This window comes from Harpia harpyja, chromosome W, assembly GCF_026419915.1.
Source record: "Harpia harpyja isolate bHarHar1 chromosome W, bHarHar1 primary haplotype, whole genome shotgun sequence".
Classification (NCBI taxonomy): domain Eukaryota; kingdom Metazoa; phylum Chordata; class Aves; order Accipitriformes; family Accipitridae; genus Harpia; species Harpia harpyja.
The window spans coordinates 35787913-35811725 of NC_068968.1; the positions used below are offsets into that span (position 1 = coordinate 35787913).

The 23813-nt window shown below is 37.8% G+C and overlaps 1 protein-coding gene across 1 annotated transcript; it reads right to left on the bottom strand.

Moving 5' to 3' along the window:
• Positions 1-1760: 1760 nt before the first annotated feature.
• On the bottom strand, positions 1761-22405 carry LOC128136252 (carnosine N-methyltransferase-like). The gene is given in 9 exon segments (XM_052775515.1): positions 1761-3878; positions 4223-4326; positions 5135-5248; positions 5640-5644; positions 7417-7590; positions 12632-12772; positions 19848-20011; positions 20770-20962; positions 22050-22405. Coding segments are annotated over 9 exon segments (1137 nt in total). The 5' UTR covers positions 22190-22405; the 3' UTR covers positions 1761-3776.
• Positions 22406-23813: the final 1408 nt, after the last annotated feature.

Here is a 23813-nt window from a genome sequence, read left to right on the forward strand (position 1 = left end):
TAAGGTGTCCCTAGAGCCTTCTCCAAGCTGAACAACCCCAACTCTCTCAGCCTTTCTTCATAGGAGAGGTACTCCAGCCCTCTGATCATTTTTGTGGCCCTCCTCTGGACCTGCTCTAACAGGTCCATGTCTGTCTTGTACTGGGGACCCCGGAGCTGGACACAATACTGCAGGTGGGGTCTCATAAGAGTGGAGTAGAAGGGGAGAATCACCTCCCTTGACCTGCTGGCCACACTTCTTTTGATGCGGCCCAGGATATGATTGGCACTCTGGGCTGCAAGCACACAGTGCCAGCTCATGTCCAAGTTTTCATCCACCAGCATCCCCAAGTCCTTCTCTGCAAGGCTGCTCTCAATCCATTCATCCCCCAGTCTGTACTGATACTGGGGATTGCCCTGACCCAGGTGCAGGACCTTGCACTTGGCCTTGTTGAACTTCATGGGGTTTGCATTCTCCTACTCCTCAAGCCTGTCAAGGTCCCTCTGGATGACATCCCTTCCCTCAAGCAAATCAACTGTACCATGCAGCTTGGTGTCACCTGCAAACTTGCTGAGGGTGCACTCAGTCCCACTGTCTACGTTGTTAATGAAGATATTAAACAGTACTGGTCCCAGTACAGACCCTTGAGGGACACCACTTGTTACCGGTTTCTACTTGGACATTGAGCCATTGACTGCAACTCTTTGGACATGGCCATCCAGCCAATTCCTTATCCATCCATCAAATCTCTCTCTCTCCAATTTACAAGAACATTGTTGGGGACTGTATCAAAGGCCTCGGTAACTAAATCAGCCAGTTCCCTCAGGACCCTGGGATGCATTTTGTCAGGTCCCGTGGACTTGTGTAGGTTCAGGTTCCTCAGGTGGTCTCGAACCTGATCTTCTCCTATAATGGGAGGGACTTAACTCCCCCAATCCCTGCCTTGAGGTTCAGGGGGTTGAGAGATTACCATTGAAAACAGAGGTAAACAAAAAATAATTGCTGAGTACCTCAGCCTTCTCCCTGTCACTAGCTCTTCCTGTCTTACTTATGGGGAGTGTGTGTGTGTGTGTGTGGGGGGGTGTATATTGTCTTTAATCTTCCTTTTCTGGCCAACGTACCTATAAAAGCCCTTCTTATTATTCATAGGCTATGTGATATGCTGCAACATTTAGGAGACAGAGGTTTTTGCAGCACCCTAGGAAGTTGGAAAAACTTCTTGGAGCAATTCTTGGTCATAATGTTTCCACAAGACACTTAATCCACATATTCAACAAAACACTTCAGAACTTTCAGACAACTCTATGACATTCCTGGGAATTTTAATGAAATGCTGATTACATGCCAATAAAAAAAAAAAGACAAAAATCAAATCTTACCATTGAGTAAATTATAAAAATCAAAAAATGAGTCATCAATTCATACTGCAAACTTTAATATCAAAAAAATAATCAAACCTATTGTACACATGTCCTGGTTTCAGCTGGTATAGAGTTGTCTTCCTAGTAGCTGGTACAGTGCTATGTTTTTGAGCTAGGTATGAGAAGAATGTTGATAACACTGATGTTTACAGTTGTTGCTAACTAGTGTTTAGACTAAAGTCAAGGATTTTTCAGCTTCTCAAGCCCAGCCAGCAAGAAGGCTGGAGGGGCACAAGAAGTTGGGAGGGGACACAGCCAGGGCAGCTGACCCAAACTGGCCAACGGGGTATTCCATACCGTGTGACGCCACATCTAGTATATAAACTGGGGGGAGTGGAGGAGGGGGGGATCGCTGCTCAGGGACTAACTGGGTGTCGAATGGCGGGTGGTGAGCAATTGCACTGCGCATCATTTGTACATTCCAATCCTTTTATTATTACTGCTGTCATTTTATTAGTGTTATCATTATCATTATTAGTTTCTTCTTTTCTGTTCTATTAAACCGTTCTTATCTCAACCCACGAGTTTTACTTCTTTTCCCAATTCTCTCCCCCATCCCACTGGGTGGGGGGAAGTGAGTGAGCAGCTGCGTGGTGCTTAGTTGCTGCCTGGGGTTAAACCACAACAACACATTGTCATAACTGATTTTATGATGTACTACATTCAAATAAAAATACAGGACACTTTACATTTGTCAAACTTACTCCATATAAAGAAGTATTACTCTGCAGATTATGCAGCATTTTATTTTGCACAATTACAATACCACATACAGTTTAAGTGACCTAAATTGTTTAGCAGCTGAAGCCAAAATAAGTTATGCAGTTTTTCTCCCCTGTGTGTACAACTGAAGAAAAAAACCAAATGCAGTCACACAGAATAATACACAATTATCCCTGTCCATAAAAATACAAATAATGATTTTTAAGAACTCGTATATGGTAGTGTTTTACCTGCAGTCCTATTTACAAGTAATTTATAAGATTATTGTGCTTCCAACTCTTAATGTAACTTTTGACAGTGTGGGGTAGTGAAGAAGAAAACCAAGAGAACAAAGGATATTGAGATTCAACCAGAATGCCAGAGTTCAATTTTTTATTTGTAAAAACAGGAACACCACATTTTAAGAGTAACTACAGACTGGTTAAGAGACATAAGTTGGGCAGTATTACAGATGTAACTACTCAGCAATTGCATAATCAACATTTACCTAACCTTGCCTTATTTCAAGGAGCTTGAAAAAAATAAAATTAAACACTAATCACATTTTATCTAAGAAAAAAACCTCCCAAAACCAAAACCACCATAATAAAGACAAAGTATCCAAGTTCATGGGGGGGGAGGGGGAGGAAGAGTAAATAGTACAATAAGGAAATTAAAGGAAAAAAAAAATTTCTTTTTTTGTGGTGTGCAAGGGTTTGTTTTCTTGTTTGTTTGTAGGGGGTTTTTTGTTTGGATTTTGTTGGGGTTTTTTGGTTTTGTTTTTTGGGGTTTTTTTTCCAATTTGTTAGAATGGTAGTGTTTCAGCTTTAAATAGGTCTTTCTTGGAGCAGGCCATCTGTCTCTCTTGTGTAATACCAGGATTTGTAGATTGAATATCCACCTAAAGCTCATTTGCCAGGAAAAACATTAGGTTATTCCTGAACCGAGGTTAATTTACTGCTCCTCTGTGACATGCTGCTTTTCTTCATTTGATACTATGCTTTCACATAGTATTTCAAATTGTCTACAGATTGTGTTTTGAGTAAATGGTTAACAGCGGTACAATCAATCACATTCAAAGATTAGAATTCATACAATAGTCTACTTTGTTCCTATTTACACTATTTCCAGTTCCACAGAAAATGCTGTAACAGTTCTGATAGTTATTATATGTCAAGAATCATTTTAAAACTTTTCAACCCATTTCAGACTTCATAATTTAAGTGTACGTTTAGAAATACTTCTCTGAACTGTGACACAGCTAGTACACTAAATACCACTATGCATCCTTAACATCAGAAAATAGAAAAAAGAAAATAATTATAAATTTCTGAAAAAATGAGGCAGCATTTATGAAGAACTAGCCTGGTTAGGGGAAACATTAAATTTTATACACATGAAAATGTTGCCTTTTTTTTTTAATGCATTCCAAAGCATAAAGACAGTGTATGTGAACATTTCCCCCTCCATTTTCAATAATACATTACAAATATGCATGGCACACTACATGTCTGGATAACAACAGAGATGATGTTAAGAAAATAGATGCTATCTAAATCCTATTAGGCATAAGAAGGCACCACTGATTTGTCCAGACATCACCCAGTCTGTTTTGTTCTCAATTTTAACATTCGAGCCAGCATTTCTTTCTGATTAACCTATCTAAACTCACTTCTATTCTGGTTTTCTCACCACTAACAACACACATTCATAGTAGCATTTCATCATGGAGAGTTCATTCACAGTGTATGTTGACAATGCAGATTCTTTCTCCACCTGAAAGTAAAAATCAGAGGCCTTCAAAATACTTTCTCTACAGGCACTGTAGAAATTTCTCTCTGTAAGAAATTGCTATATACTTTCTACCAACAGATTTCACAGTCTATCTACACATGTTAAAAAAACCCAAACAAACAAACAAACAAAAAAACACCACCCCAAACAAAACCCACCAACCACAACAAAATTAAAAAGTTGCAACACAACTATAAACATTTAACTCTCACAAAAGTTATTAGTCTAGCCATTAAGTTGAAGTACATTTAAGGTAAAGATTTGTATGAAGAAGTTCATTCTGTTTACACCAATACTATTCATTTCAAATTGCAGCATCATCTTACCTCTATATGGAATCCATACTGCAGTATAACATTTTTTATATCCTCATAGCTTAATTCTATAGAAAGTTCATTTGCCAGGTTTTCAAAATGGTAAAGGAGAGGACCTACAGTAGACACAATGGAAACAGCCATTAAAAAAAAAAAGCAAAACCACTTTTTTTTTTTAAAATCAGAAGTACATACTGAAAGTGTTAAGAATGCTAATATCCAGGCACACAACATTCAAATACAGACAAAAAAAAAAAACATATTTCTATCGCTCAAATATGATTTTTATAATGAATTTCAGTCTAGCATCACTGCTCTCTCTACAGAATAGGAGGCAGGACATGCTGTGAGCTATTCAAGAGCTATGGTCGCATTCTGTGATTGCCCAGGACTGGTGCAGAGACTGACTGATCAATTGCTACTATACAAAATGTTTAATGCCCAAGTTTGGTCTGCCTTTCCCTTACCATGGCAAAAGTTTTAAGTCTCTCCTCCTTTGAGCCAAAGCTTTTATGCCTTATTCTACTTACAAGCATAGTACAAATTAGACAACAGATTAAAGAAAAATAAGAAGGATGTATTAACAGACAGAATAAGGTCTATTTTCTCCGAAAACCAGCAAAAAGAATACAGGACACTACATTTATCAAACTTAAATGTGTGACACATGAATGTGAAACCTAGCACTGGGCAGCTTTGCTTCTCTATTAAAAAAAAAAAAAAATATCACATGGTGTTGACGTGATTATAACTAACACACATCTGGACATATTCTGAACAGGCCTGAGAGAATTTCACAGCCCTAGCTCTGCAGGATTTTCAGCACAGACACTTTCATCCCCACAACTCTTTTCAGGCACTAGGTGTCTAGTATGTGAGGAAACAGAAGTCGAGTTTGTGGAAAAAAAGACTGGTCACACTTACCTACATTTATCCATATTCCTCCAGGCTTTAGTATTTTCTATATTGTATCAATATAATCAATAATGTTATGTGCTGTATCTATAAAGAAGCAAGTTGCTATGCAGTCCCATGTATCTGCACAAAAAGAACATATTATACAGATATTAGTTTCAATGTTTCTCCCCCATAAAAATCTATCATTTAACAGCAATATTTGTTTTACACTCAGGATTTACTTCAATTAACAACAAAAGCTGAAGACTTCTCATGTTTACCAGAAACTAAATGCAAAACATTGTTTTACATAAGCAATGGACAGTTAAGTTTGGGTTTGTGGGGCCTATATTTTGAAAAAAACTAAAATATTAATGCATACATATCTATTTTATGAAATAATTATTTGCATCTCTTATATAAAATATAAATTGCTTATATATTATAAAACATAATTACTGTAATATATATATATTATAATATATGAAGGCCCAAACATGCTAATACTTGCCTGTTCTATGAACTTCATTACTACAACTGTTAAAAACAGAAATGCAAAAATACCCAGCAGCTTTGGGACTCTCTGGTTACATTAAAACCTAGAACAATACAAGTCTGTACACTAAAGTGTACTTTTACAACCCATGTAACTTCAAAATATTTTATCCAGTATCTGAATGTTTCTCCAATTGTTTTTTTACTAGCGTATTTAACAATATCTTTCAAGAACTACCTTTTAAAGCATGAGTCTGTTTTTGTCTAAACATGCATCTCTGAAATTGTAAAAGTTTAAGTTCTGTAAATTTGGGGGGGGGGGGGGAATCACCAGCATCGGATATCCTAACAAGACAGAATCTACAGAAAATTAAGGAATTATAAGGAAGGCATCTAGAAGAAAATATCTAGAAGCCTAGCTGCACAAAAAAAGAGGCAGATCAAAAGCTAGTTATTTTTCATCAGAATGAAATATGGGTCCAACAAAGACAGAGATGTGGAATTGGAAAACAGAAGTCCTTGGTGATAATCCAACACTATGCGAGGAAAAAAAATAAAAATTAGTGACCTCTAAATAGGCATACTTCATGTTTCTTATTATTTGCTCTACTAGGACCTGAAGTGTTAAATATTAGACTACATATGAAAGAAAAAAAAAAACCTGGATAAGTGCTATTCTTCGATCAAAGAATAAATATGTAATTGGTATGTGCTAAACAAGGTCATCTTCTGCAGATTAATTCAATATTAGGTTAGTCATACAAAGACTACTTTATAGCTGCAATGAAGACAGCACAATTAATCTGATATCACCAGAAAAAGTAAGGGTATTTGTACTGATGGGAAGTCTCAATCTTTAATAATTATCATCCCCATAATGTGCCACTGAAATACTTGTTATTGACAGTCAATAAGCATATATTAGTTTCATTTATAATTAGCTACCATCAAAAAAGTTTGCTTTGCTTTTACAACAGAAAATTAACAAAAAATACTTTTTTCCCCCCACTAAAAAAAAGAATGCATTAGTTGCACTGTTCACTTCCTTAACATCACTTTTTTAAAAAAATCAAGTAAACCTTTCCCTAACTTTGCCATATTGTCTTTATTCTGAAAGAGACTACTGCAACAAAGATCTGTTAGGCAAGTAGCTAGCTACAGCAAATATATTATCTGTATGTTGGGGTTTTTCTTTTTAGTTATTAAAAGAAAAAAAAAAGCAGCTGATTTGGAATAAGAAAGTCTTGCTATAATTGGTACTTTTTTGCTTAATGATTACAGATGCAGTTCCACTCTATTTGTAATAATTTCTTATTGTCTCATAGCAAATACACTGTCCTGGGTTCAGCTGGGATAGAGTTAATTTTTACAGGAACCTGGGAGGTGGGGGGGCATAGCCGGGGCAGCCGACCTGAACTAGCCAAGGAGCTATTCCATACCATGTGACATCATGCTCAGTATATAAATGGGGAGCGGGCCAGGGGGAGGGCTCTCTCGATTTTCGGTGGCGGAGCGTCGGGTTCCGGGTGGTGAGCAGTTGCACTGTGCATCACTCTTTTTGTATATTCTTTCATTAGTACCGTTGTTGTTGTAACCTTTTTTTGTGTTGTCCCAGTAAACTGCCCTTGTCTCAACCCTCGAGGTTCCAGTTTTTTTTTTCTTTTCTCTCCTCCGTCTCCTCCCTATCCCACCGGAGGGGGGCGGGAGGAGTGAGCGAGCGGCTGCGTGGTCCTTTGTTACCGGCTGGGCTGAAACCACGACATACACTAAAGATAGTTACATGGAAAGACTAAATATTTGCATTTACTCACTACACAGAATAAATTTCTTGAAAATCCCCTGCTGTCATAGAGAAGTTCGAACCAGAAGGAAGACTGTGAGGGTCAACATCAGGGAAATAAACTGGTCGTATCTGATCAGCAGATCTTTTGTTATTGCTGAACTGATGAATCCAGGGATAAAGCTTACATGAGTTAATTTCAGAGCATCTGCAAAACACGGAAGTCAGAACAATTCAGTTTCAATTAATTGTTCATGTATTATCTAGAAATGTAGGTGTCTTGAATATAAAATGATACATAAAAAGACTTTCACCAACATCCACTATTTTATTGATAAAGTTAATGCTAAAGCTAGAACTTTTCTAAGGGACTTATGTAGTTCATAACACTTCAGACTGGCCAATTTATGAGCTGGTCAAAAAACCCAAAACAATTTAACTCTGACACAAACTATCACCATGCAACAACTGCATTGCTCCCCCTCCTCCCAATTTTTCCACTAGGGAAAACCCACCAAACCAAACTCGATTCTTTCTGTAGGATGGATGAAATTTGTGATTCAGTATATCCAGAAAAGCTAAGCCTTTTGGGGTTGGGATTTTTGTTTGTTTGTTTGTTTTATTAAAAAAAGAAACAATAGTCCCATGCTTGTCTTAAATTTCCTTGGGAATATTTGTTCTCATTCTAGACTTTTCTGCCTTTCCTGAACCATAATCACAGGGGTTTTGAAGCACGGCAAAACAAAAGCATTTTTCAGATACAAAATGAAATGATGCATTTAAATTTCAAACGATTAATAAATTTCACCTTTTCACAAAGCACAATAGCTTTTCACTAGATGTCATTTTAAGTTAATAACATCTGGAATATTGCAATTATGCTAAGCAAACTTTTTTTTTATTTGTGGATTGGCATGATCAACTAAGTGAATGCTTACTCTAAGAAGTGATGAAAATAGGATTAAAATATAAAAAGCTTTTCCCAGTCCCGCACACAATTTGTAATTAAAAAAAACAAACAAAAAAACCCAACAAAACCTCCCCAAAACCACCCCACAAAACAACAACAACAACAAAAAAAACCCCAAACCAATTTCCTCTCTCATGCATCACCACCAAATTCTGCAGTCAAGCCCACTTACTAAAGCTATGTTACACATACATAACTGGATATTCGGAGATAACAGAGGATATGCATTTTATGAGACAGATGTTGTCAACAAGCACTTTTTAAAATGTAAGCAGTCTACCAGGTTATAGAAAATGTACTCTTGGCTCGTGGATAGAAAGCATCTAAGGTAAAGTCTTTGAAATAAAAGTTTTCTGCCATCTCCACATAGTATTTAGTTTTCTCAGTAAAAACAAAAATTAACTGTATTTGAACAACAATATACCAAGTTCATCAACCGTCTCCATATATAAACGGTCAGATAAATATCAAATCAGATACATGCAATCAGTCAAAGAAAACAAGCAGGAAAATAACCCTGACAACATAGACCTTGTTTCCTTCAAGCAAGACATGTCTATTTTGGCTGACTTCACATTTGATAGATTAACTTTTTTTTGTTAACTATTTCAGCATTCTTTGTGTGCTCACAGTCAATTTGTATTATCCTCAGAACATTTCTGTAAGACAATTAAATTTTCAGAAAAGCAAGGCAAAGAAACTAGGAGACCAGAATAGATAAAGGAAATCTTTTCTGAGCTATAAGGGAACACACACCTTCCAGTACTTTTCTTCTCATTTTTGAGCATAAAATATATACATGTAGACTTCAACAGTTCCAGGAGCAATTCCTTATTTAATGTAAAAGGCCAAACCCTCTCCATATTCAAAACTTGAAAACCTCCCCTTTCCAGCTTTGATAATTTATATCTCAAACTTAAGTATTGCAGTCCTTTACAGCTACCATCCTTCCACTGAAAAAATATAGGTAGGGAGTTAAAGTTATTAAAGTAGTAGAGTGTGAGGCACTTCTTTCTAATAGGCACAGTACATATATCGGGTAATGCTCAGTCTGAAAAGGTAATTCTAGAAAAGATGATTAGATCAAATCTTACTTTGACCAATTAAGAAACCTTCTCAAGGTATCAAGATTTATCTACAAAGATGCTTTTTTAGGAAAGTAAAGGTTAGCCAACTGTCAGTGTGAATCCTACTTGTATGAATTAAAACATTTTAAACCACCCCTACTCTCATTTGGGTGCAAAGTGATTTTATATTACTCCAACTGAACTTTCTCAAATACTTATGAGTGCTGCTTCTACTGAAGGGCTGTTAGACTGAGGCTACTGAGTCTGCTCTGAATCTCCAGCTGCAAAACACAGCAAGTCAGCAATCAGCTGCACACTAGATCAATCCTGTTGCACAGTGGAGAAATGAGACCACATAAGATCTGGTGTCTCCTCCACTTAGATACCACACTGGTGTTTCCCCTCCCATCAGATGTCAAAGGGATGCAATGCGTCCTTGTGACTCTAGGCCACCTGAAAATTTTGGTATGCTTTCCAGAGACAGGAAGACTGATTATGCTGCTTACAGTTTTTGTTCTTCCGAAAAACATGTAAGAAAAGAAGAGTGTCTGCGTATCACCAGTGATCATCTCTGCCATCTGTCATTATATCTAGGACTCATCTAAACACAAGAAAAATATACCAGGTATATAAAGAACCTTATCCATTAAAAAAAAAAACAAAACCAACAACAAAAAACAGCAATCTCCCATGCAAAGATTGCAGCAGCTTTGGAGCCATTATAGCTTAACTCCTTCAGAGCCACTTTACTTTCAAATTGGAGCTTCCTTAATGGAATCATGCACTTTAACCAATATAGTTTTTCAAAGCTGTGTTGATTAATTTCAAATATTCATAGCAACCATAATTATGCCTTGATGGACTTCTGTGTTCATGACATACCTAACTATGATATTTTATCCACAATAACAAAGGCTCTCAATTTAAGAGTTGTTGGGTTTTTATGCATATTAAACCAGCAGATATTAAACCAGCACTTTGTACACAGAAAATTTACATCACTATACCAAATCTAGAAGGCCCACTGGAGTAGTAGACTTGATATTCAAGATTGTCTTCCAAAAAATAAACCAAGGTCAAAGTACTGAGAAAGAATGCAGATCCAAACTATAAGCATATAATAGCAAAACCCTCATGCCACTATCAACTGAAAATAAAAATGAATTAGTAATCATGTCATGCTGTTTAAATGGTAAAACTAAGAAGAATTTTCAAAAAGTTATTTCATATTTAACTTTTAAAAATTCATCACAAAAAATCCCACCAATAAACTAAACTAGCATTTCATTCAAAGCTGTTATTTTTCTTCCAACATGTAAAAACCCTAGGCACCAACTCGGTCCCCTTTCTGGATAAATTAAGGAGGAAAGAGGAAAGGAACTGTAGCTAAACACTTATTTGCAAAATCCTTCTTTCTTACCATATTCTTCCTTAACTGGTATCTTCAGCTCATATTGTTCATTGTTGTTTCTTCCAGTTCCAGGAAGGCAAACATGTCAATTTCAGAAGGCTAACTGGGAACAGTCACTTAAAACTAAAATGATAGATCTCAAAAGTCCCTAAAACCTTCTTAATAGACCTCCCAAGGTTAAATCTGACAGAAAGGAATGCCTGCACCTCAACTGAACTGACTGAAATTCAAAGTCAAGTTAGCAGTTATCTGTATTGTCTTCCATGCTAATAACAAAACTTGTAATTGATAACTTGCCCAGGAAAGATGAAGGTTACAGCAGCTGAGCAACACTCAATTTTGCTGTCTAAAATTAAGTACTGTTAGCAAATATAACACATATATACCTTTTTGCTAAATACATCTTATACTAATAGGAAACGCCACATGAACATTAGATGCTAAGAATTATGGAGTACTAGAGTAAGCTAAGCATGAATTTTCAGGAGCATTCCACATATGGGCCAAAGACTCCATATGTAAGGAAGACAAAAAACTGTTAACATATTGGTTTCAACCAACATGACAGCTAACCAGTGCTGCCAAATAGGGGAACTAAATAATTTTATACTGCTCTGAATCATTTCAAAAGTTCTAAAGAATGTAAGAGCCAGTAGGGCTGTATAGCTAGGGATAGGAAAAAACATGACCTCCTCTTTTCAGTAGCTGCAAAGCATTAGATCAACTCAACTGTAACATGCAATTTCATCACTAGATGATAATAGTTTATGAATAATGTAAGGAAAGAGCAAGTAAATCTATAGCAAAAATCTATTTCTGTTATAGTGACCACTACTGTCTTAAGCAGACATGCAGCAGCCATAAGAAATGCTGTCTTCCCCTTGGTCTGTATTTGAATGGTAAGCAATAACAGATTTGGGATCATCTTTTTGTTCCCATGCCTAGCATAAGGGAATAACAGTCCACAAACAGAGCTCCAAAACACCATAATAATAGAGTATAAGCCAATATTTTAGGTGTTTTCAAAGGCATATCATTTCATACTTGCCCACCCATAATCTTCCCATCCTCATTCTTACAAGAACAATTACATTTTACTACCTTCTTCCTTCCAAGTTCATTGAGACACCAATAATTTCCAGTACAAGTGACAGAACACCAAATACAAAAACGTCACTCTAAATTAAACCTATACAGTGAAATTTATGTTATTGTCCTACATTCAAGTTTAGTACCACAGTTTAATTGTGGAACTATCATATTATTTTAACTATTACTCAAGTGACAGAACTCGCTTAAGAAGTGGTGCAGCATGTTTTGTTGGTTGCTTTTAATGTAGAAACAATACCTTAAATTTTAGTATGGAATATAACATTTTCATTAATAGGTTTCCTCTGTTACTAATCACCATCACTAAGTATCATGCATATCTTAATTAAGCCATATTTGATACTCGAGATAGATGTGCATTTTACAGAAAAACATTTGAAATAAAAATCATAAAACCTATTCAAGATTATGCAGGAAGTCTGTGGCAGAGTCCAGAAATCTCAAGTCTCGTAACTTAAAAGCCATGCTTGCTACTATAAGCCTAATGACTTACCCATTAGACTCAAATACAATGCTTCCTGCTCCAATTATCCCCACTCTTTTTCATCAAAACACTCTACAAAGTGGTTGACTGTTAGGACTTACAAATCTATTCTCGAGAGCTTTATTTATTCAAGTTTTTCCTCATTTATACTTTTGCCTTCCTAGTACCTGTAGGTTTCAAACAGCAAGTAAAACATAAGCTATGTACCTGTTGAGTACAAAGTTTGAAGAAAAGAGCATAAAGAGGCTCCATTCATTTCCTTGGCAAGCATAACCAAGCATAGCTATTTCCCACACCAATCTACCTAGCCCAGCACCAGGTATCAGGATATTAACTTTGGAGAAATCCCTGCAACAAAACAAAAATAATAGTTAAGTTGTTATCATATACCTCTTTAACAAAAACATATTGAGGTCCAGTCCAACATTTTTTCCCCATATGCTTAGATGTTATAATGTACTTCCTGTATGACATTACTTTTTAAAGACGAACTGAGCCAGTTCTGATCAGATCACTTAGTTGTATAAAGAAAAACCCACAGAAAAGACTCAAAATAATATTTGCACAGAATAAAAGTACTTACACCTATGTAATCCTTATTCAGAGTACAGTGCATAATTAAGAAAAATATTTTTTCTAATAACTTTTATAACTATAAAAGTTAAAATACTCAAGTGATTTGCAGAAAGAACGAACATGATCACATATCACCATTTATTCTTCTATAATGTCCATTGATAACTAGTATTCTAGCAATCAGAAATGTAGTTCTTTCTTACATCACTTTATACTCAATAAAAAAAGTATTTTGACAGCAGAACCACAAAGCAAACATGAGCTCATGAGCAATTCAGATTCTAAAGACTTGAAAATAATTAACTTTTCAGCAACTGTGGGTTTTTTAAATATGCTGTTCACAGATTTCACTCAAGCACATAAGCAACATAGGATTTCCTAAACCAAAGTACAGTGTAATTCTCTGCCCCTTCACTTCCCATAACTAGACATCAAGTTGAAGACTAGAGGAAGACATCCAGCAGTTGTGTGGTTACTGAGAGATTTAAGCCAACCTTTCCCACCTTCCAAGTTGAGCAACTAGTAAATACAAGAACTAAGAATCTCAAAATATTCTCCTCTTCCAGGCAGAAAATTCAGAAGATACTCAAAAGCTGTCTGGATGTATTCTTATGCAACCTGCCCTAGGTGGCCCTGCTTGAGCAGGGGGGGCTAGACCAGATGACCTCCAGAGGTCCCTTCCAACCCCAACCATTCTGTGAAACTGTGAGAAAAGGCAATATATACATATTTTAACTAACCAGCAGTTGCACCACAATGCAATACAACCTTTGCTCTTAAAACAAACACCCCCCCCAAAACTGAAAAGATGTATCTCCTAAAAAGAATATTCCAAATAACAAAAGAAATTAAGATGATAATACTCAAGTTCGCAATATACTCTCTAGAACAAAGAATCACTGACAGTACAGGATTATAATCTTGCAACTAAATATTGCCATTTGGACCTCTATACTCCTTGCTGTGGGAAGCAAAAGGGTGAATATGGCACAGATGCTGACTCAAAGGGCAAGGCTATTTATGGAAATCTGGTCTTACACATACAGCCAAAGGGAACCATCTAATGTCACCCACGTATGAAGAATGCAAGCATTACATATTTTAATATTCTTCAATAATTTTCCAATTTCCAGTCCCAAACAAGACCTTCTAATTTCATAAATCAAAAAAACAAGTGTGAATACTCAGTCCTCCCTCCCTTTCACATCTCACCTTCAATGGCAAAACATCTATGTATTAGTTTAATATACAAATGCAACCAAATGAAGCCACAATCAGCATTTAAAAAAACCAAACAACTCAAAACACAACAAACAAAACCAAAACACACCCCCACCCATACACAACCCCACTGTGAGAGAAAGCAAAACGCAAACCCTTTTGATCCCTTAAAAAGCCAGGATGCCAAAAAGGAATCAAAAGGGTTAGCACACTGTATAAACATGAAGATGAGCAAGGGAGTTAACTAACTTCAGAAATAATGCTAACTTTCAGAAGATCACTACTGAACAGAAGAAAGTATTATCCTTTTCTAAAGGCCACACAAACTAACAAAGCAATTTTAACAGTGCCTTTTGGTTTGCGGATTAATCACATAATTGGTGAAGCCTCCCAAATAAATAAACAAAAGTTTTTTTTTCATTCCTAATTTTTATTCCTTTAAAATTATACTTTCAGGTTTTGGGGTTTTTTTGTTGTTGTTATTTTGGTGTTGGGTTTTTTTTTTAAATTTTCCAATCAACAAGAAGCAAGAAATCAAGATAGCACTTCACTATTATTTAAAGGCACTTCTGTGAAACAAGTTTTTATTTGCCTCTCTTCTACAAGGAAGGCCAGAAGAAAGAATAGTGAGCTAGCGAAGAAGCCCCACTGAAAAAAAAAAACCCAAAAAAAGAGATTAATTCAAGGGAAAACTACTTGCCTAAGACTAAACTTTGAAAATAGTAATCTGAGAGGAGGAAGAAAATCCATTTTGGGGAAGAAGTTAAAAGAACTTGTAGCTTTTTCTATTAGTAGTGCTATATCTATTCATAATTATTCCAAACATATTTCCGCCTAATTATTTTTCTTTACAGTTTACCTTTATTTATTAAATATTTAAACTAGCACTACACAGACTTTTGTAACCCCGTGTGGACACTTCTATTTTATGAGTGGCTTGAAAAGTCTTGTGCCACTTCTAAGACATCACACACTAATCTGAAAAGCTGCTCTTTTAAAACAGCCTACTGACAAGAAGGTACGCAGGTGTAACCAGTTTAAAATCTGTACCTTTACTCATACTGAAACAAGATAAGGCCTCAAACAGGCAAGCGAGTTGATTTTAAATTGCTTGGAATTGGTTTGTATCCTTTTATTCACAATATACAGCTTTTGTATCTCTGAACTAAGTTTTCCCAATTATCTCTCTAGAAAAAAAAAAAAAAGTTGATTTAACTGTACTTTCCTCTGCACCTTTATTATGGGATTGAAGTCTACCTGGAAATTTGTTAACAAATTAATTCCTATCTATACTCTTTATATTGGTTGCTAGGGGACTCATGCTGGCCATCAGCTTCATTTCAGCATATAGAGCACCTACTAATAGAGCACAAAATATAATCAAATCCGAGTCCACTAACATATAACATTTTGGAAAGCAAGTGTCCAAGAGCATTTTTGTCATCTATAATCAGAGAAATTAGGTATGTAGCAAACTCAGTGTAACAGGCGTTGATAATATCTTGCTACTTAAAAAAAAAATAAAGTGCTCCTTTGGCTTTTAAAGACTTGAATGAATTGTTGATGGATTTAAAAAAAAAATAAATTAGGGTATGAATCCAGTGGTAGTGGGAGCACTCCATTGCAGTATATTATGCTACTTCTGAATCATTATCAACAGTCAATAGCTTAGTGTTGCCACATTTTCTGAAGGCTCAGTCTGAACCTATAACTTATTTAATGGCTAGGTGCTGTCAAAAGGGGGCCCTCTAGCCACACCACTGGTTTTCTGAAGCAAATACCTAAAAAGAGCCAGCTGAATAATCTAGTAGGAAAAAAAAAAAAAAAATTGCACTGTACCAAAAAAACCCCCACCAAACCCAAAACACAAAAAAACCCCCACAAACAGAACCTGGCTAAAACTATCTAACCAGCTCACTGAAGACTCAGACGAGCATTTATCCAAGCAGTAGGGACACAGCAAGAGTACGTGGCCAAGGCCCATTTTCATAGCAGCTATGTGTTAGCTGTAACATTGAACTACATCTTAAAAGTCAGCTGAAAGAAAAGCTGGGAATTAGAACTGCTAACAATTATATTGCACAGAAGCTACTTTTTTTAATGGCTAAACGGTCATAACAATTTAGGAGGCTAGAAAGACCTGCTTTCCTATGGTAAATGCATATTAGCAGCAGTAGCAAAAAAAATTAACCACCCCACACACAACCCTGATAACACCACCAAACGTTATTCACAGTGAAATTAGCCCTAAACTAGCAAGTGGCAGAAGGGTTTCCAAGCCACAAGTTAGAAGAGTTCTGGTATTGGTTAGAGGTCCCCCAAAAGCTTAAACACCTGCAGGGCATAAGGGGAGAAATATTGGCCTACAGGTGTAGTCAGGGGGTGCAGGCAAAGAAAGGAAAGAGGGCTAACATTGTACTGTTCAGCATAAATGATGAGCACTGTATTTTGCAGTTTGATAGATTTTCAGGTTTTAAAAGCCTAATGCCATTCCTGAAGATTTTAGCATGGTATCAATTTTTAAAGGAAAAAAACCGTGTGTGATAAAGATATAAGCTTTATACCTATTATGCTTTAACAAAAGAAACCTAAAGGTGCTGAAGGGGAAAAATTATATAGAATAGTTCAGTTGGAAGGTACCTACAACAATCATCTAGTCCAACTTCAAAGAGAAAAATATTACTGTGTGCAATTGTAGACATACCTCATTTTCATAAACTAAACACTGCAATTCAATGTTATCTACTCAGAAGAAGTGATCAGAAATATACACTTTATATACAGAAGACCAGTGGAAACATTGGCATAGAATAACTATGGAACCTGTAATCTAGTTCTTTCCTGAAGTCTTATTGCTGTAATGTTTGTAAATTTAGATAGCAAACAGATTCAATGTTCAGTATAGTATTTTTCATTATTTTACCACAGTTCTATTTTCAGTGATGTTCTTAACAGGTAACTGCTTTTCAAACAGAATAATGAAGGTAACTAAAAATACAGTCAGTCAAAGAGCAGTTGTTCTGCAAACTTGGCAGTTTAGGTTTATATACATCCATTTCAAGACCTGCAAAGGTTTCTGTAGACCAGAATAACACTGAAGACATCACTTACTGATAAATCCAATGTTTCAAGTGGAGTTTAGACTAAAGCACAAATTTGTATGAGATTAAAAAACCTAAGAGAACAAATATATTTTATGTCAAGTTAAAATTCCTATAAGACAGAAACTTTAAGGTCACTATAAATGTGACTGAGTGCATGGGAAAAGTATACTCAAGCTCAGCCTTGAACGAGCAAGATACATTTTTCAAATAAAAAGGAAACTAAAGTACTAGTTACTTCTTTTGTGCTGGCCTGGCAGTATATTGAAAATATAGCCAATTGCTGGATTAGGTGTTGTCGTGGTTTCAGCTCAGCCGGTAACAAAGGACCACGCAGCACTTGCTCACTCCTCCCCGCCCCCCTCCTGTGGGATGGAGAGGAGAATCAAAAAGGAAAAAAGAAAAAAAAAAACCAAACAAACAGAACCTCGAGAGCTGAGATAAAGACAATTTACTGGGACAACACAAAAAGAGAAGTTACAACAATGGTACTAATAAAAAAATATTCAAAACGAGTGATGCACAGTGCAACTGCTCACCACCCGGAACCCGACGCTCCGCCACTTCCCCCACCGAAAGCCGAGAGAGCACCCCCCAGCCCGCTCCCCATTTATATACTGAGCATGACATCACATGGTATGGAATAACTCCTTGGCTGGTTCAGGTCAGCTGTCCTGGCTGTGCCCCTTCCCAGGTTCCTGTGAAAATTAATGCTATCCCAGCTGAACCCAGGACATTATCCACCCCTTATTCTATACCATCTACATCATGCCCAGATTCTACATTCTCTAATTAATCACTACCACTTTCCTTGTCTTATATACATATATATATGGACACCTCTCTACACACAAATAGCACTTTCTTACTCTATAGGTTATCTCTTTAATGTGTCTATCAATTTTATTTAGTCCATGACTTTGGGGCTCCATCTGTTGTAACAGTCCTTCAGGATAGGAGAGATGGTGTGAGGTGTTGGATTGTTGCATGCTGCCTCTGGAGCTTGCGGCTGGTATATTTGGTGTAACCCACACCCTTGGTCTGCAGGTCGAAGATATTGATCTTGAGGAAATTGCTGGGCGCCAGTTCAAGTTCTATCACTGTTGTACTTGGCTCGGTTTCAAAGTCCATCCTTCAGTCATTTGGGTAATTCTTACAGTAATACCCCTGATATGGCACATAGACACTATAGATACAATGACATACATTGGTAGGTTATTTAGCAGTTAAATATCATACAGCCTAATTCACTGGCTATTCTCTCCCAAAATCAAATCTCCTTGAGGCACACATCAAACTTGCCCATCCTTCTGCATCACCCACCAAGTGCAGCCAGGTCTTTGAGCAAAAGCAATCTGTTGGATGGGTTTGTCTCTGCTTGAGGCAGGACTAACCCAGACTGTCTTCTCTAACATATTCTTCATGCACACTACACGGACCTTATCTCCTTCTATAGTATGTGGAAGTCTTGGTTGGGCGGGGCCAGCCCGACTGGCGGATCCTCTAGTATTAACTAACCAGGTGGCTTTTGCTAAATATGTATCCCAATGTTTGAAAGTTCCACCCCCCATTGCTCTCAATGTAGCTTTCAGCAGTCCATTGTATCGTTCGATTTTTCCAGAGGTCGGTGCATGATAGAGGATGTGATACACCCACTCAATGCCATGCTCTTTGGCCCAGGTGTCTATGAGGTTGTTTCGGAAGTGAGTCCCGTTGTCTGACTCAGTTCTTTCTGGGGTGCCCTGTCGCCACAAGACCTGCTTTTCAAGGCCCAGGATAGTGTTCTGGGCAGTGGCATGGGGCACAGAATATGTTTCCAGCCATCCAGTGGTTGCTTCCACCATTGTAAGCACATGGTGCTTGCCTTGGCGGGTTCGTGGGAGTGTGATATAGTCAATCTATATCTGGCCCAAGGTTCCTGGCTAATACAATTACAAAGGTAAAAACTCTGTTGCATGTGTGCACATACAAGACTTGCATTGTATTATCTGAAATCAAGGCTAAAAGTTAAGCATTTGTATTGTAAATTTTAAGTGCAATAAAACTACACTGAGGGTTACGAGTCTTCTTCCTTCCTTTCCCCTTCCACCAAGAAGGGCAATACTCATACTTGCTGCTATCATAAGGGCCTTTCCCTTAATCTGCAGAACCTGCACTCTGAGTGTCTGCTAACCTGTAAACTTTAACTCGCTGAGCACCACTGGCTTAACTCCACAACCTCCTGAAGACTATTACTTGAAAAGTTATCATGGACCCTGTTATATCAAGCCACAGAAAAAAAAAAAAAAAAAAAAGAAAAAAAATGTTTTTATTGTTGGCTTAATTCCATGTCAAGTTTATGATTCTGCTCTTTTCCAATACCTTCTACTAAAAACAAACTTTCTCAATTAAACAATGAATTCCACAGCATTCACAGTAATTTCTGTATTTTTAAAACCAAGCCTTTTCTTACTCCAGAAAAACTTTTGTTATTTTTGTACAACAGTGTATGCCCACACTAAAGTAAGTCTTAAAATACTATTTACCATTTTTCTTTTGGAAAGTTCTTTACAAATTCACTAATGATTGGCTGGTAGCAGGAATCTCTCTCAGGCTTCCCCTCTTCACTCCAGTCTCTCACAAATTGTTTCAAAGTTGATTTTAATTTATCCATGTCAAACATCGAAGCTGGTGTAATCTTCCCACTTCCCTGATTAAAGCGGGGGGGGGGGGGGGGGAATTAATGAAAAATGCACCAAGTATCTTTAATCTTGAAAAAGAGAACATAAAATAGAAACAGACAAAGAGTCATGGTATTAGGGCTGTTGGGAGTTTTAATTGACAAAGTACTTACCTCTTACTTCTGGGACCAGGGCTCAAATCCAGCCCTGTTAAATGGATTGAGTTTGGTGGTCTCGGTTCAGCCCCCAAGAGACCAGGGTCCAAATCACAAAACCAACATACAGTATGGCATAACTGAGCACAACTAGTAGTTATTCAGGAAAGGATCAGGACTTTGCTAGTGATGAGACTGAACCGCTCATCATAAGAGGGAGATCCCTCTACATTACTGATGCAGCATGGAAAACTCACACTAGAGCTGCCCAGAACTGTACCTAGCCTGCATATACCAAAAAAGACTTCAGTTTCCATCACTGAGTCTTTTAAGTCTGAATGCAATTTTTTTTTTTTTTTTTTTGCTAGATGCCACATTGAAAGGCAGATAAGCAGAGCAAAAATTGCACTAAATTTTACAAATGCTAACATTCAAAATACTTGGACTACCTAAAATTTAACTAATTTAGGACACCATAACATACAATAACCTACAATAAGATATACAATACCATTTATGGTCTACATAGCCAACTGAAAAATTAACTTTAAAATGTAACCAGGGCAGAGCTAGAAAATCCTGAAGAGTACAGAATTTAGTTTTGAAGTATGAAAAAGTTCATTTTAACATACATCTCCATATTCTTTGTTTTCAAACATATGAATGCAGTCATTGACAATGGTCTGTAGTATCTCTTGATTATGATCAATGCGCTGCCAAATCTTATCGAGGTGAGGAAGGAATTGAGGAAGATGACTCTGTTGGTCATCTGGGAGAGATCTAAACTGTCTCTCTGTTCCGTTCACCCGTTCATGTATATTAGTTCTAGGAAGAAAACAAACAAACAAAAAATATTAAAAGTCTTCAGATATTTAGCAGCAATACATATTATAAATACAAAGAATTCACTCAAAGCTACTCCAATTACAACTACCCAATTCTTTCAACTCAGAAAGTAGTCAGACTTTGTAATTCCTTACTAGAGAATGAGTTCTCAAGAATTCTATAGGCAAAATGATTTTTTTTAAGCTCTATTTCCATATTACCACTCTTTTAACAACACGTTAGTTTAAGAGGACCACTGTTTTACAGCTCCATCCCCAGCCTCTCATTTCCAGCACAGGTGATCACAACCTCTAATACATGGATCTACAAAGTGATGCAACTTAGTAAACAATCAACCTGCAAACCCATAAAAATAGCCAGATTATTTCACAAATACAGTTTAAATGGGATAAAACAGCTGAATAGCATGGTAACCTTTGGCTACAGAAAAACTGGAATGTGGAGTGGAAATGGGGCAGCTGAAAGCAGGATCCTCAAAATCAATTGCTTCTGAAAGAATCATAACAGTCAAGGCCAGGCCATGCTGGAGTTTTGGTGGCCCCACTAAGGCATTAAATTGCCTTCTTTTAACAGCCTCAACTATGAGTACAATGAAATTGATTGTGTAACCGATCCAGGCAAAAAATAACTCCTCCCTTTCCCCAAAATACTATCAAGGATTGGATTTTTTTCAGCCAAGTCTGGTTTTTTCCTCCACCATTTGAATTACTTGTGTTTTCTCCTTCATTCTATAGATTCGTGTAGCAAGCCAGGGGTTGGGTTCTTTTTTTTTTTCTCTTTCATTTATCTCATTCCTAAAAGGGCTATCTAACACTTTTGCGACTCAAGAAACGCCTAGATAGCTAGTTATAACAAAATGGCATCCATCAGTGCTTTCAGACGACCTTATTTCTTCTGCAAATTTACAAGTCTTTCAAAAATTTCCCCGACAATCGACTACGCAAAACACCATGTGCGTTTCTTTGCCAGTAGGAGCTACTACTGTTTTTCAGGACTTAAAAGGGCAACACCACGTCACAGAGCTGGACCACATGGCCGCGTATGCGAGGCAGCACATTTTAGTTACCCGTAGTATCGGAACGCGTTGATGATCCTCCGGAAATGCTCCCGCTCCAACCGCTCCTCCTCCGCCCTGGCTACCATGGCCGCCGCCAACACCTTCGACTCCTGCGGCTGCCACCGCCATTCGTCGCTCAGAAGTGTCATCGCCTCCACCCCTCGTTCGCCGCCCCCACACTCTCCTAATCACGGCAGCTGCAGCTGCACCTGCACCTCTTCCTCCACCTCACCTCGTCGCAGCCCCCTGCACATCACCTTGGTCAGTGAGTCCCTCTCGCTCCCGGGCCGCGACAGCAGCGCTTTACGAGACACAGCGCATGCGACCGACAGCCTAATAACAACCACGGCTAACAGTCGCACGCACGCTAGCTCACTTCCGCCACGGGGCGGAGGGAGTCAGCTCAGTGCGCGTGCTCAGCACCGCCCCCCGCGCATTAGCCTCCCTCGGGCAAGAAATAGCACGAGAAGACAGGTAGTGATTGGGATGCTTGTTGTAGGCGCAGAAGTAAACCGCCTGGAGGTGAAGGGATGGGTGCGGGCGCGGGCGCTGACCCGGGGGGGGGGGGGGCGGTTGCGCGCGCGCTCTGGGGTAGCAGGTTGCTCTCAGCTTTTTTTCCATCTTTTCAGCATTTTACATGTATCTGTCTGCTATCAATGCTGTTACTGGTCTAGCTACGATGGTACGTAGCTACTATTAGTCTCGGTTAATTTCTGCAAGGACCAGATCAGAAAAGAAACTCACTCCCCCTCCCCAAAAAATAGACAGCCACCCAGACGATTTTTTTGATCGGTTCCCTTGTAAATTACTCAATATCCTTATGTTAGCTATCACAAGGAGAGACAAGTTTTATTGTGGAATAGTGCTAGTCCAAATCTGTAGAAAATTATACCTTTTGGGGATTGCTCACACAGCGACAATTACTCTGAAATGCTTTTGCAGCATACTTTAAGAGAACATGTGCCTACCTAGCTGCTCTGAAGTTCTCAGCTCTTACCAAAGAGGGCCTCCTTTCTAAGGGTCAAACCCCTCTTCAGTTTGAGGACCTGAAGAGCATTGCCATACATCATTATTTTGTCTAGAGGCTGGCAGGAAGTGGTAGTCTTTTAATAAATCAAGTGATATAACTGGAGAATGGGAGAACAGAGAAGTTTTTGAGCACATCAACTTTCTATCTATGGAAATAGGAGCATCAGCCTTTTAATGTAAACATGCACACTTTATTCCCATTTTTTCCACTTTTCTTTACTCTCAACATTACTCTCTCATTGATGCAACTATGTTAACTGATTGGTCAGTTTTAACTATAAAAGTGTTTGGTGTCTGCAAAGGAGAGAAAGCACAAAGACATTATTCCCAGTGGGGTGGACAAAAGGCTAATTGTTCCCAAGAGCACATTAAGCACCCTTTCAATTTTTTCCTAAGATAGGAAGCAGTGTATGTGACAAAATCAGCATCTGTCTCAATTATGTACGGTGTTCAGAGATAAGAAGTTTGGTTTCTAGACTTACCTTTGAAAGTTAGATAGGGAGTAATAGTTTTGTGAAATGTTTGTTCCTACTACATCATCATCTTTCCCTTATTTTGGCATCATAATGATGAAGTCACCTTCTTAGTTGTCAAACTAGTCCCATCCTTGCACTTCTCTGCTCTCTGTATATAATCCATTCTAGTTAGTCCATTAGCCTTTTACACTATAATGGTGACACTTCTATCACCATCTGTCGTGTTAGTGGTACAAGTCTGATGCATGGCTGGGGGGGCCCTCCTGTT